Here is a 15,521-nt window from a genome sequence, read left to right on the forward strand (position 1 = left end):
GTATGAAGCCACACTGATAAGGACCTATCAGGTTGTTGACAAATGCCTTCAGACGTTCACATAATTCGGCAGAAAGGATCTTATATGCAATTTTAAGGAGACTGATGCCTCTGTAGTTAGGGTAATTTAGAGGGTTTTTTATGTATCGGGCAAACTATGCTGAGATTCCATTCATCGGGCATGCATTCTTCCGACCATATTTTGTGGATGAGTTTTAGCATGCTCCCTACCAAGTCATCGCCTACTGCTTTAAATAGTTCGGCAGCGCCGGCAGTTTTGTTTGAATTCAGTATAGATATAGATATCTTCACTTCGTCGAGGTCGGGTAGGCGGAAATGTTGATCTGCGTCGCCTTGGTTGAGTGGTTCTATCTCCCTTACAGCGGAATTCGGTTCGTCATCGAAGTTATATAATTTGGAGAAGTATTCTTTCCATATTCTGAACATAGACTGCAGTTCTACTACGATGTTCCCCTGGTCGTCTTTACAGGCTTCGGTTCGTGGCTGGTACCCTTGGGAGGTTTTTTTTTACCTTTTGGTAACATCTACGAACCTCATTCTTGTTTTGACATTCTTCTAAATTCTCTGTTTTTCTCTCTCTTTTAGTAGTAAATTTCCATGTCCCCTTGTGGATATTGAGATGTGTGAACTGCGTACTAGCTACCAGAACGTCTCGCCCCGCAGCATTAATTTTCAGCAAATTCATATAAAATAAAGTCGCCCAGAATCAAAACAAAATCAATTTGATTTATATTTTTTGTAACTTTTTTTTTGCACAAGAAATTAAGGGCTATGAACAACCAGTTGAAGTCCGATACCGATCATGTTTGATCAAGGTCAGTTAAAAATATGAATATACAAAAATAAAACTAAATACATTTATTATTTTTTATCAAGTTTTCGCATTTTTTGTTTTGTCTATTTTATTTTGTTCTGTATTAATACGATTTGTGAGTAATAAAATATAATTGCTCATCGTTCAATATTTCCTTATTATTGCATTTGATTCGATTACTTATTTAATTGTATTATTTATTATATCTTTTGTACAAAATAATATAAATTATTTTTCAATAATATCAAAACATTCATACTTAATTATTTAAAAAAAAATTATTATCCTAAATTATATTTATTACAAACAAAAAAAATATATATATTACTTGTTTACCAAATATCACATTTTAACACAAACAGAAAAAATATTACACAGAAATATTACAAGATATTCATATTTATAGATACAGCGTAGAAAGTAAAATGTGTCTTTGATATTATAAATATATTTATATAAATGTGTATATATTTTATACATTAACATATTTCCTAAACATTTAAAGTGCACTTCTAATAAAACATTACCAAAGAAATTGTTAGGATGAAGATGCAACACACTTTTATTTATTTTATTTTAGAAAAGGAGTAAGTACACCTTTGGGTTTTTTAAATTCTATTCTAACTAGGAGTATTAGGAAAATATATTATGTTTTCATTAATTAATGGATAAGTTTTTATTTAGTCATTTGTTCGTTGAAAAGAAAAAATATACAAAATTGTGTGTGTTTGTTTTGTAAATTAACTTATAAACAAAAAGAAACAATACCACAGAACACTTTAAAAAAAAGAATTCACTAGAATTAAACTAAGAAGGGTTGATTGCTTGTGATTTGTAAGATTGTAAAGTGTGTTGCAAAGTTCATCCCAACTTCGGCCTTTGATATGATACAAGTGCTATAGTAACCTTAATTAGTTTATGCTTCTGTATATATTAAAAAAAGAAACAGTATTTAAAATTCGTACAAAAAGTTACTTAAATCAGAGTTTCTCATAAATTGTTCTCAACTTTTCAGAACAATACACACAAAAAGAGAAGAAACGTATATTTCTTCAACAATTCCTAACTTCCTAACTTACGAAGTTTCAATATTCGCTAAAAAAATGCAAAATCTTAAGAAAAACTAAATCAAATTAAATTCTACCACTGGTTGAGATTTTCTTTTAGTTTGCGCTATGATTATCTGTACATGTACACCTTCTAAATTATTAAATTCTCTTTTTTGTTGTCCTTCTTACACGTGAAACCATACGCCGATTTGTTTCGTGTTGGTCCTGTTTTACGCCTTCGGATAGGTAGGCAATTTAACCGTTTCTACTTTATCTACTACTTTGAAAGATGGAAACAAACCCATTTGGTTAGTTCGTTTATTTTTGCCCTTCGAAAAACCATTCCAGTGATTTCCAGCTACTCCAGCTAGATCTCCTGGTCGCATATGGATTTCGTCGTGATTTTTCGGGCTGTGCGCAATTACAGCTTCTCGATCATGGGGATTTTGCCCACCGTAGTAATATATATCATCTAGAGATTTAAATCGATGCGCAGCATCAGGATATAGTGTCTGCATGATTTCATACGCCACCCTACACACTTGTGAGCTGAACGTACACACCAGATAATCACATAAGGATAACATATGAATATCAAGGATTATGCCATTGAGAGATGAATCAGTGTAGCGAGTGGATACAGCAGCCATTCTAGCTACATCGGGGTCACCCACAATTTCGTAGTTTGGGTATTTTTTCTTAGCCTCTTCAATAACTCGAGCATCATCGGACGCAAGGAATATCCGCCGGTCAACCTTGCTGCCGTTAGTTTCCATAGTCAGATAATAGTCCTCAACGTGAGTCATATATTCTTCCAAGCTATGAAAAGCAGCTTCGGTACCGACCTTATCTGTTCGTCGCACATGTACTCTACAACAAAATGAAAATAAAAACGTGAGTTTAAAAATAATATACAAGACCTACCCAACAATGGGTTTCTTCCAGCCGAGTTTGTCCATTCCGTTCTCCAACATTTCTTTTATTGAGTGATTAGGTTTAAGAAGATATTTTAAAAACTGTCCAACCCACCACACAATTGGGTCACCGTGCAAGCGTTTTAATCGAGGTGCTAAATCTTCTGGTATTGAAAGTGGTAAATATGGTGGTCTTGGAATAAGAGAGTCTATTATGGGCAATACAAGGACTTGGGTGTCATGTTGGCCTGGCCAATTATTGGCATGAACTGCTTCTACGTCTGTGCATGTATCAGAAATGGGTTGGAATACCTCTTCCCATCCTCCTTTATGATACCGCCATCCTTTTGATTTTAAAATCATTGTTCGCTCTGTGGCGTAAGCAACGATGAAGCAATAAACCACATGATGCAACTGACATCCGTAGCCGCAGCCCTAGCAAGTAGAATATGGATAATGCAAATTTTCAATAACAAATCCAAATTTCAATTTAAATTAAAAAAAAAAACATACTTTGTTAAGTTTACAAACTAATTTTCGTGCATTTTTACAGTCTTTTGGGTTTTGCAGGTAGTATAGTCGTCTTTGGACTAAATTACTGAGGTTTTCAGATTCTTGATGGCGCCAATTCTCATATCCGTCCACGGATGTCATCCTATCAATATCGTAGATGAGAGATCGTTTATTTTCAGCGCCCATTTGTAAAATATTTTGTATATCTTCAGCTAGGTCAGGCATTTCAGTTACTATTCGTTTTCTAATTTTGCCTAGCGAATCGCTAAAATAGTTCCAGAGCTCTTGAGTATTTGAACGAATGCGTCGGTGTAGTTGCTCGTATTCTAAACTAGGTTCCAAATTGTGGGTATTTTGCATACCAGTTCCTTCTGCAACTCGTTGTAATTTGCTTTCCAAATTGTCCATGAGCTTTTGAGCAGACTGTTTGTCCACTTGATCACTGAAGAAAAATTAATATAAATTAATTATTTAGTTTGAAATTAACTATATGAATTCTATTTATAGAAATTAAATAGAACCAAGTGTACATAATGTAGTATATCACTTTTTAATTGAATTTTTGAATTATGTACATATGTATGTCATGTTTTTCTTATTCCATCAAAATATTATTAAAAATGTAACTTATTTAAGAATTTTGTATACAAAGCAAAATGATTCTTTCTTATACATCAAAGTTTCTTTAACAAATAAATATCTATATAATTTAAGTCAATTGTGAAAAGCCAGTCTTATACTTTTTTCAGAAAAGAGTTCAAATTTTGAGAAGTTCTGATAGATGTTGGTAAGTTATTAAATGACTTGGGTGCTGCGACAGTATAAAAGTTAGAGAAATGAGTTTTATGAGCAGTGGACATATTGACAAGATGCATATTATTTTTGCGTAGATTGTATAATTGCGGGTTCCTTCTTGGAATGTTACCACTTTGCATGAAAAATTCTTTCAGTACTTTAAAAATGTAAAGTTGTCTCAATGGTAGAATTCGCAAATCCTTGAATAAGGGCCAACTTTCAGTTAATCGATTTTTGTTGCAAATGATTCTAATAAGATGTTTTTGAGCAATCAACAAGGGTCTTGAAGTAGTAGCATATAAACCACCCCAGCTAAATAAACCATATTGTATTTAAGAGTGTGCAATCCAGTAATAAATTGAAGTTAAACCCCTTTTTGAGCAGAATGGTTTTAAGAGATACATTTTTTCTAGTAATGAGCATCAAATAATTTTTTATATTGCAAATATAATTTTTCCAGTTAAGAATAAAATCAATTGTAACTCATAGATCTTTAAGACTCTGCACAGACTCAATTTTGAAACAAGAATCGGAACAAGAACAAGCTGCTTGAAAATTAGGTCTACCACAACTATGTAAAGGAAAGGTGAATTGTCTAGAATTCGACCCATGAAATATAAAATTTTAATTGCAAAGCTGATGACTAGAAGTTTTGAATGACATTATTTTAGTTTTTTTTTCACTAAGGATTAACTTATGAACAGAGAACCAAGTTCTTAGAATTTCGAGATCTTCTTCGATTTGGATGTTACAATTCTGAGTTTGACTGGTAGGTAAACGATATATCATCCGCAAAAGCCGTAGGAAGGCCATTCAACTGCAACCTAAAGAGAGAGTTAATATAAACCAGAAAAATAAGGGGCCGAGTACGGAGCCCTGAGGTACTCCAGGTTTTAGATATCGAGCTTCACTCATAACACCATTAACTATTACTTTTTTAACTCTTTCTTTTAAATATGACTTCAGCCACTGAAAGATAACTCCTCTAAATCCTGCATTATATAATTTACTTAGCAGTAAATCATGATCAACCATATCAAAGGCTTTAGGCATATCAATAAAAAAAGACATAGTTGGTTTATTATGATTCAAGCTGCCATAGATTTGACTGCAAAGTCGAAGAATTGCGGCTTTAATTTTTCACAGATTTCTGTAAAATATTTATTGAATTTGTTTGAAATACATTTTGAATCGCTAGTGAAATATCTTCTGAGACAATACTTCCTATTGCCTTAGAGTTAATTTTCTTTCCTAAAATATCGTTGATAATTTTCCATTCCTTTTTTGTGTCGCCTTTTGAACTTCTCAATAAATTAGAATAATAATTTTCAAGAGTTGATCCAATGTTAATTTTAACAGCTTTACATAACGAATCATAATATTTGTGTAGTTTTGTATTATTTGGGTGTTTTTTCAGCTTAGTACCAACTTTGTTTTTATTTTTTATCTGTTTAAGAAGGCAATGGCTCATCCAAGGCTTTAAAAACTTCTTTTTATTTTACTTAAGGGAATAAGAAGAACATGTATTGATGTGCTTTTGCAAGATTGAGTTAAAGACATTAAACGAAGAATATTGATCCTCTTCAGAATAAACTTGATTCCATAATTCTAGTTTCAAAATGCTAAGTAATAAGGTAAAATCTATTATAAGGTGCTCTTTATCATTATTGGAATTTAAAATATTTTCCATGTCATTGATTCTTAAAACGATCATTTTGTGATGAGTGATTTTATAATCTAGAACACTTCTCATCGTTTTTTGCTTTGTTTTTGTACATCTTGGTCCCATGAGATGCGAAGAAAAGAGGTCCGTCTGCACAGAGATTCGCATGTACAGATAAGGGTAGTTAATCCGGAGGCCCCAGCGAGGCTGATCATCGGCACGGGTCGTTTAACACCTTAGATCCAGCCCAATAGAGATGAGAGGTGATAGGGGAGGAAAAGAAAAGGTGAGAAGTCAGTTGATGTTAAATCATCATTCTGATATGTAAGGAAAAGATTTGGATTCGGTAACAGCAATTCAGCTAGGTTACCTATAGTGAGAAGGAGCATATAAGATAGGAGCGCTGCTAGCTTTTTTGCCATTACAACGTGGGAGGTGGGATGGCAGTTGGTGACATAAACATAGGCTGGTATGCCTTGTTTATGTGAGAATGGGTGATGATTCTGGGAAGGTAGAGGGATAAGAACGTCCTTTAGTTTCAGGACTCATTTGGAGAAAATACTCGAAGATCATTGAACTTACACAGCTTCTACAACTCGACAAGTTCGACGTTCAGAGAAGAACACAACATTGTATGGTTTTTATTTTGATATATTCAGCCCTATCATGAATTCCATTGTAATCGGAAATTTTTACGAATCCCGAAAAACTATATCATGAAATCCGTTCGTAGTTGAAAATCTCATAAAATTTTGCATTACGAACGGATTTCATGATAGGGCTGATTGTTGTTATATTTGATTAAAGTCTTATTTCGCCCAATTATAATCTTTCTGTAATTTATATTAACAAATTAATTGTTTAAGAAAAACTATTGCAAATTTGTGAATTTTAATTTTTAGATATTATATCATTTAATCATATTTTTTTAAAAGAATATATTTATTACTATTGTTATTAATGAAAATTTTTAAATTCTAGGAATTTTATTATCAATTACCAATCTGTAATGTCTAAGTGTGATAAAAGTCAAGTAACTCCATCCCTAAGATAAAGGTCATTCAAGATTAAAACAACTGAATTGTATGACTAAGCATCTGTCCACCATATACCAAAAACAGACGATTATCATTTCCGTTTAACTATCGACCGATTTCACTTATGTCCCTTCTTGTCAAGGGAACTCTAATTAATTATTAGCTTAAGAATTTCTCGATTCTTAATGACCGGCAGTGCGGCTTTTGCAGCTTTAGGTCTACTCATGATGTCATGTTTCATCTCACCGTTCACCGAGTTCTCTTCCGTTGGATTAGAAATTATCTTTCGGACCGTTCAAAACAAGTAGTATTGGATGAATTAAAGTGTGAAAATCACAAAATAAATGTTGCTGTGCCCCAGGGCTCTGTTTTGTCTCCAACACCTTTTCTTATTTTGTAATAATCTCTTGATAACAAATTGTAATGCAACTAATTATTAGCCTTTTAGATTCGGTTTTTATGTAGCACTGCAACGATAACAACGTCGCTAAGCTCATTTAATTCTGACCATGTAGGTCGAATGCGGAATCCAAAAAACAAATTGGAATTTAATGCTTCGAAAACAAATGCTGTCTTAGATAGGCTATTATTCATGGTTGGCACTTTCATCAATAAAACTGAAAATCTTGATAATTTCGTTATGTGCTTCAACAAACACCTTTTGTGAAACGATCACATACGCTATGTCGAAAAAAAACCTACAAAATGTTTGGGTTTTCTGAAACGAGAAATTCGTCTTTCCTTTTGATCTGGCTACAATTTATAAAACCTATAAACTTGCAAAATTTCAGTATAATTCCTATCTCTGATCCGAAAACTTATTTGAGCCTCTTGGACAGTATTCAACAAGAAGCTTTTAAAATGATTGAACAAAAAAAACATCATTTACGTCACTCAAAGTTTCTTGCGCCATCCTTTTTTACCGTTATTTAATAGGACTATGCTATAGTAGTATTATTATTATAGTACAGTGTTTACCAACCTTTTAAATGAAACGGACCCTTTAACACGAAGAAATATTTCGCGACCCGTCAATCTATTGCTTTTTTCCGTACCGTCGAACTTCGTTAGCTAGAACTTCAATAACTCGAATTTTAGTTAAATTAAAATTATGTGGCAACAGTCTTAAGAGCTTTTCTTTCATACATTTTAACTTTGACATCTCGAACTTTTTATATCTTGAATAAAAGTCTTCAAGGACGGGATGAAAATGTCATCACTGCTAAAGACAAAATCCATGACTTTACAAACAAAATTGAATTTTGGTCATCGTCTCTTATTCAAAACCACTTAGATTAATTTTCCTTGACACAATCTTTTGTTGAAGAAATCGGATGTGAGATAAATATCAAAGAATTTATACCTGGTATAAAAATGGTGTTAGAAAAGTTGAAAGAAGAAATGTGTCACTACTTCTCAATGGAAGAGATATCTAAGAATATTGGGCCAAGGTGGATCTTTAATCAGTTTTTAAATGCAGCTGTAAATGAGGCAAAATTGGCAATCAAGCTCAAGGAAAGTCTGCTGGATCTACATATCTGCCGATGGAATGCTGCAATTGGAATTAAAGTCTTTCAATTTGGATACCTTTTGGTTAAAAAGGAAATTAGAATATCCTGGATTAACATTAGAGGTTTTTAAATGTTGGATTCCATTTGCCACCTCGTATCAATGGAAAACGATTTAATTCTCAATGTAGCAAAAACGGATCCACTTTGGTAGAGATTGATTTCTAAAAAACAAGCGCAACCCTCGCATTAAGAATAATTTTTTGTTAACTTGATACAAATGAATAGGTATTTCCTTTAATTATCATTTTTCTTTATAAACCTTTTTTAACTTTATTGGTTTGTTTAACTGCAGTATTTTCTCAACCTTTTGGAATTTCTCGTAAGAATGTTTGTTCAAATTACATTTATAAAAAGGGGCGTTTTTCTGCACGTCGCGTCGGTTAAATTTTGGGTATCGATTATGGTTACGGCCTAGCCACTTGTAATAACAAAATTTATAAAACATATTTTGAAACTACAAAATCAAAGAAAATTACAGCGACCTTTCAGAATTTTTAGAGTAGTAATTAAGTCTTGCAGCATCTTTCAGGTTAGTAAGAATTTAATAAAATCTTAAGAATTAAATTTTGATCTTTTGTTTTTTGTATCTATGTCTCTCGAAATGAAAGTATGTATATAATCAAAATTTATTTAAACACTTAGTGAACTGAAACGTCTCTTATGCATTATTAGATGATCAAATTTATCACAAAACATCATCTGCTGCAATTCTTTTGAAACATTGAATGTGGGTGCGGTGTCCCAAACGAAATAATAGACGTTACGGAAAACGTAAACGTGGACTTTTGTATGTTCAAAATAAGATCCAGTATGAGGGCTGATTGAAATTTACAACAATAGAGCTCATAGAACCTTAACTAGAGCCCTTTTATTAATAACAAAAAAAATAACAATTACTATCTAGACGCTTATACTAATTTTCAAAAAAAAAAAGAACAAAAGCAATTTTGTTGCAATCATTCAATTATCAATTCTACAATAAACAACTATTATATACACCCTTTCCCTTTAACTCACCTCATGAAGTCGGAAATCATTTGTCTGAGTTCATCATTCCTCTGTTTTGAGTGCTCCAACATCTGTAGCGCTTGGTTCATTCTCTTCACTGTGCTATCTTGATCGAAATTCGCTGGCTGCGTGTTTAGTTTCGAGACAAATATGTACACCAAAAATCCCCATGCCACAACGAAAATCATTAATGCACGCACCCATGAGCTGGATCCCAGAAATTGTCTCAAAACTGACATGATGAGGGCGACAGGTTAACGAATTGAGAGCAAAAAATAAAACAAAACTGCCTTCTTAATGATAAGATAAAGAGGATTTTGTTCTATCGATGACGTTCCACGCTCGATGTTCTTTTGTAATTGCACGTTGCACCCGGCTTTTGTGCCCGCTGGTCAACAGGGTGTCATCAAGGGTGAAAATCCTCCGAGATGAGCTTAATCTCTAGATTGATTTTATCTTCACACAAAACAATGTATACACACAGATTTAAAAAGTTTCTACTTTAACAAGGTGAATGAAGTAATTCCTTGTTCTTGATACCACCAACCCAACAGAGCAGCTGTGAGTGCGTTGTTGTTATGTAGAATTGTAGACTCCTTCGATTTCGCAGTCGCAAAGAGCAAAATCCAAAATCGCATCCCTTGTGCTGTGTTTGCCTTCCCAAATGTGGTGCTTTGGGTGTAGTTTTCTTTTCTTTTTCTTTTTTGTATTTATAAAGTTACATCTATATAATAATTTATTGAAATGGATTAATGCAAGTTACTGATTTTATTGCGTGTCCGAAGCAAACGAAAGAAGAACTCCACCCGTCAGCGGGTATCAGAAAAAGTGAAAAATGTGCGGACTGCGGACGAGAAATGTAAATGGATGAGAAGAAATAGAAATCTGGGGCTGATTTTTTTAAAAAGTTTCAATGTCAAAAAATTGACAAGTGGAAAAGTGATGCCAGTGTCTCTCAATTTGGGAAATGAGAAAAAAGAGAAGCATTTGTGCTTGAAAAGAGCATATAATGGATTTTGATATTTTTCCAACGGACTAAGGGCGTTAATATGAGCACAATTTAAAATTCACTGAATTATTCGATTTACGAAGAAAATTACACTTTCTTAATTTTGTCTTAATGACTGAATTAATTGGATTAGCCTTTAATTAAAGTGTCATGAAGATTCAAGTTTCTGGTTTCCTTCTTAATTTTGTCTTAAGGACTGAATTCATTAGATTTGCCTTTAATTAAAGTGTCATGAAGATTCAAGTTTCTGGTTTCTTATTTAATTGCTTAAGATGGCACTACAGTGGATGGACCTGGGCTTTAGCCAACATCCGTCTACAGCCTAGCTAGCTGTCTCCAGTTTTGCACGTCAATAGAGGTGCTTAAATCACCCGAAGAAGTTTTCTCTTGAAATATCTTAAGACGTTCTCATATTGCCTTTAAAAGTTCCAAGCCTCAGCACCTTATTTAAGAAGCAGGATTATAAGTCCTTCATAGAGGGTGACGTGACATGGCTGGACCAATTGAGTTGGAAATTTGTGCATGGGTTCGATGGAATTCAAGAATGGCGTAGATTCTCAATTGAGCCTGATAGACGGCGCCGTTGGTGGTATTTTCTATGTATATTGGCGCTGGTGGTGGCGCTGCTATAGGCATATAGCTTAAAGCTTGTCTGGACAGAAAGACGTTTTAAAGGATAGCTAGTTTATATATATATATATATTTCTCTATGGTTTTAATGAGGAAAGGTAAAACACATCTTCGGTTGTAATTTTGTTTTGGTCTTTTAAAGAAAAATTATCGAGCACATTCTAGGCTTCTTTTTATTTTTAATGTGCTGTTGGCTACGCATGTTTATGTAATAAAAACACAGTGATCTACGATGTGCACTTGACCGGATAATTATTACAATAATTATACCTACAGCCAATTGAAAAAGTCAGAGTGAGGAACAATCTGGCGGATTCTCTTTTTTAATGATATAAAAACATGCTAGATTAATAACACTTTTAGTCTTGAGTATTTACAGACACATAAATTGCATAAAATGTTTTTAAAACGGTTTTGGCGGTGTCATACAAGTATGATATTTGCTTGACCTTCTTTTTCTTGGCTTAAGGTTTTTTAGAAGAGGAATCATTTAAGGAAGTAATGTAATTGGCTTTTAGTTAAGTTAATGAGGTTGATAATGGGCTATACGAAAATACACTGTAGATCAGACATACAAATTCCCCAGAGCACCCATAGAGAAATATATCTAAATAAATAAATATATTTCTCTATGAGAGCACATGAGATCAAATCAATCTTATGGATTGAAATACGAAATTAAAAGATATTCGATATCCAAATGACTTGTGCTTCAAAAAGATTAAGTACATACCTAAACACTTACAAACCTAAAGTTGTTAATTTTTGATTTTGTACACTTCCGAATTCATACTTTTTTTTTACCAAACAAATAATAACACAAATAAAAAAAAACTTTTATAATAAATCAAATAATAACTTTAATATTAAAATAGTAAACAAATTAACAACTTCTCGGCTCGATCCACCAAAAAACAAGTGAATTCTCATAATCAACAACTTTGCCTTCTTCGCACTTCTCTTCAGTTTGATCAACAAAATGATACTGCCCAGCAGAACTAGCTATAATAGGTCTTGTTGGATGAAAGCTAACTCCATTGCATGAATCTCCATGAACTCGAAACTGAAATGGGTCAAAATCAGGTATCAGTGATAGAAGTTCAATTATTTTTGCATACATTTCTTGTTTACCGAACGTTTTTCTTCCAAATCTTTTAGATTCCACATTCTTATCAAACCTTCGGAATCTCCACTAAGCAACCATTCGTTTTGAGGACTTAAGTCAAAGTATATCCTCTGGTTGCTGAGAACTGAACGATTTAGAACTGTCAGAGGTTTCGAAAAATCCCTCATATCCCATAGACAAAGTGCATTATCCTTTCTAGCACCACTAAAAAGTATTTCTCCATTGTTAGAGTATTTTAGAAATGTGATACCTCCGTTATGGCCAAACAGTGAATGTAAACTGCCCATGTTAGGCATTCGTTGGTCAAACAAACTGATTACACCATTCCAAGAACCGGTGGTTATAATGTCCTTATTGTTTGGGGTCAGTGCGAAACATGAAATCGCCTGTTTGGTGACTAACTTTGTACAACTTCTACCTGGACTGGTGAAAGGTTTTTAAACTAATTAAAAAGGTACATGTTTATTTATCTGAACTTACATATTAGTTTGGAATGCACGAATGCACTTTTTGTAACCCCCGAAAACTTGTTCACCATCGTTAGAGAATATCACAGAAATTGCGGCTTCGACTTCGTCTACGTCGTCATAGCCTCGATAGGAAGCTCGAAGATCACCATTAAACGCATCCCACATTTGTATAGGCTCATGCTGTCTCGAAGCCAACCAGCTGAAACAGAGCATTTACAAGGAGACCAAAATTGTATGAGTGTTTCCTCTTACCAACATGTTTCGGGAAGTTCGCTATTCATGAACGGGTACCATGCACAATCGTATACTGTGCCGCCTTCCTTTACATGAACGGCGGTGGAAAGTTGGGTTATTGGTCTTTTCGAAGTAACCTTACCTCGATAAAGATCGGACGGCAGTTCAATGAGGTGCATTCCTAAATTCAGGTTATAAAAACTGTAATCTTTTCTGTTATCTTTTTTACTAACCATCTAAGTGAACAGGAACTAAGCAACATGTACCATCGGGCGACCAAAGACATCCTTTGGTGTAGCATTGCTTCTCATGGTCTGTTTTCCATAAATACCGACCAAGTTCTAATAAGCTTTCTTTAAAAAAAGATTTTTCGTCGCATTCTTCAATTATTGTCCGATTTGATTCAGTCTGACTTATGTCCTCTAAAGGAGCAGTCGATGAGTAATCCATTGATTCACAAACATCGGAACTATTCGCCGCCTGGGATATTGAGATTTCATCTTCGTTTATGCTTTCGATTTGACTTGTGTATTGAGTTTGATCAGCTAGAGATGTTTCTGTTTCTTCTAAGGCACTGACATCGAAGGTAACTGCTGCTGTTTGTGTTTCCTCCACCGAATGGAAGTTATCCATTCCTCCCAGCGACATGTCTGGAATTTCTAAAACGCTATTGTCTTGTCGATCAACTTTTGATGTTTCCATAACTAGGGAAGTAAATGATTGGTTTATAATTGAATTGAATGAACAAGGAATGAAGTTCTTTGTACAATGTTCTGTTTTAAAATTTCTATTCCTTTGAAATAAAACAAAATAGTTAATTCTTTAAAAAGCCGGTGTAAACCAAAATAACAGAAATGACATCTGTAAGTGTCAAATATGACAAAAGACGTATACAAAATTTCCCTTTAAGGTGGAAACGAACTTCATTGGGCATGGGTGTTCTTTTTTTTTCAACCAAACAAAATATGCACGAGCAGTTTGATATGTTTAAAGCTGAACATACACTATAGAGCCAATGGATGTGAGCCGATCCAAATCTGCGGTGTGTAAAAAATTGGAAGTGGCTTGGTTTGGTTCTGCCAAACCATTTGGTCAAAGTATTTAGTTGTGAATCTGTAGTATATGTCGGGAAAATTTAGACAGTGTCCATTTGGACAGGTTCAAATGGTTCGGAGCCAATTGGTTCGATCATGTATGTGTAGCTTAAGGTTTACTATTTCACATCAGGTTAAGATAGTAAGTTTATATACACTTCACAAAATTGATGAAGCTATTTTTTTTCTAAATCATCGAGCTGTTGTCATAGACTACTTTTATGTAGCCATGGACTGTTAGTCGATTTATATTCCACAATTTTAGATATGCTTCCGCCCTATCGTAGGTTTGATGAAAAAGCCTCAAAAGTTTGACAAATAACAAAACATCAAGCAACCCCTAACCGACTTTAAATGAAACTAAGTTGCTGGCATTTTTAGTTTGCTGTAAGTTTTTCTTAGAAGTTTGTTTTCAGTAACTTAAAAGTTAAATTTTCACTAACTATGGATAATGGATATTTCATTTTAGAATTCTTTCACGGTCAGCTTATTTCTTCAAATTAGTCTGGTATTACACAGCACATGTATTTAATGCAAATGAATCGGCTATTTTGTTTTGAAGTGTCATTCGGTGATGCCGATTGTTTCTTTATCCAAACGATATCATTCCTAAAAATTCTTGTCGCTTAATTCAAGTGAATCGAACCATGTTTTGTATATTTTTCTTTTTCTTGGTGTCATATTTTGCAGATCACAAAATTATTCGAACTCTTCTAAGAAATCCATATCTTCTTCAATTGCGGTATCAATCGAAATTTTTATTTGATATGTAATTTACTTTTTCAGCTTTTCAATTCACAAACAAAAATCAAATAAGACATTTGGCAGTCAAATAAGACATTTGGCTGTGATAACAACAACTTTAACACAGCAATTGCTATGTTTATAGATAAACCACAGATTAAGCCATAAACTTAGGTTTAAATTCATTTATAAATAGCATAAACTCTGGACTTGATTAATAACAACTTGGCAAGAGTTTAGCAAACATCTATGAATATACCCCAATGTGATGAATTAATGACTTGAATTATGTTGGTAATTTTTACCTACAAGTAATTATGTTTATTTTCAAATTTGAACACAAACTTTTTTTCCAGCAGTCGCAATCGTCGGTATACCTATCGTCCACATGAATTCACTTTCGTGTTCCATATTGAGGTATTAGCTCTACTAAACACGAACACGAAGTGAAGCAAATGCAAAAAAATAAGAAGAAAAGGAAAGACAAACGTCAAAAACATGCAAGGAATAGCTTTCTCTTTCGCACCTAATTGATGCAAGGAAAATCATGCACTGGGTAATACCGGACTTACAGGATAAATTTATAAAAACGCCCTGTCAAATTTTTTATAATTTTTTTTCTGAAGAGGTGATATTCAACTGCGATAATTTTCGCAGTAAGTAAAATAGTTAGACTGATGAACTCAGAAAAGCCGTTTCTGGTTTTAATTTGTCATTGTAGAGCAAAAATTAAAAAAAATCAAACGACAGAATAAAAAGGAAAAAACAAATCAAATTTTAAATAACACAATTGCCTACTGGACATCCCTGGTATTCCTTACAGCCATTAG

The 15,521-nt window shown here is 33.6% G+C and overlaps 2 protein-coding genes across 2 annotated transcripts; both read right to left on the reverse strand.

Annotated features, from left to right (window-relative positions):
• Window positions 1–729: 729 nt before the first annotated feature.
• Window positions 730–10,284, reverse strand: LOC129940047 (alpha-(1,6)-fucosyltransferase). The gene is made up of 4 exons (XM_056048270.1): window positions 9,394–10,284; window positions 3,311–3,752; window positions 2,808–3,232; window positions 730–2,753 (listed from the first exon to the last, which is right to left on the reverse strand). The coding sequence occupies exons 1-4, from the start codon at window positions 9,621–9,623 to the stop codon at window positions 2,114–2,116; spliced, it is 1,737 nt and encodes a 578-aa protein (XP_055904245.1). The 5' UTR covers window positions 9,624–10,284; the 3' UTR covers window positions 730–2,113.
• Window positions 10,285–11,858: 1,574 nt separating this feature from the next.
• Window positions 11,859–13,707, reverse strand: LOC129939401 (telomerase Cajal body protein 1 homolog). The gene is made up of 5 exons (XM_056047398.1): window positions 13,087–13,707; window positions 12,872–13,034; window positions 12,630–12,818; window positions 12,155–12,572; window positions 11,859–12,086 (listed from the first exon to the last, which is right to left on the reverse strand). Exons 1-5 carry the CDS (start codon window positions 13,553–13,555, stop codon window positions 11,907–11,909), a joined length of 1,419 nt encoding a protein of 472 aa, XP_055903373.1. The 5' UTR covers window positions 13,556–13,707; the 3' UTR covers window positions 11,859–11,906.
• Between the last annotated feature and the right edge of the window lie 1,814 nt (window positions 13,708–15,521).

The sequence above is a fragment of the Eupeodes corollae genome, chromosome 1 (genome assembly GCF_945859685.1).
Source record: "Eupeodes corollae chromosome 1, idEupCoro1.1, whole genome shotgun sequence".
NCBI lineage: Eukaryota > Metazoa > Arthropoda > Insecta > Diptera > Syrphidae > Eupeodes > Eupeodes corollae.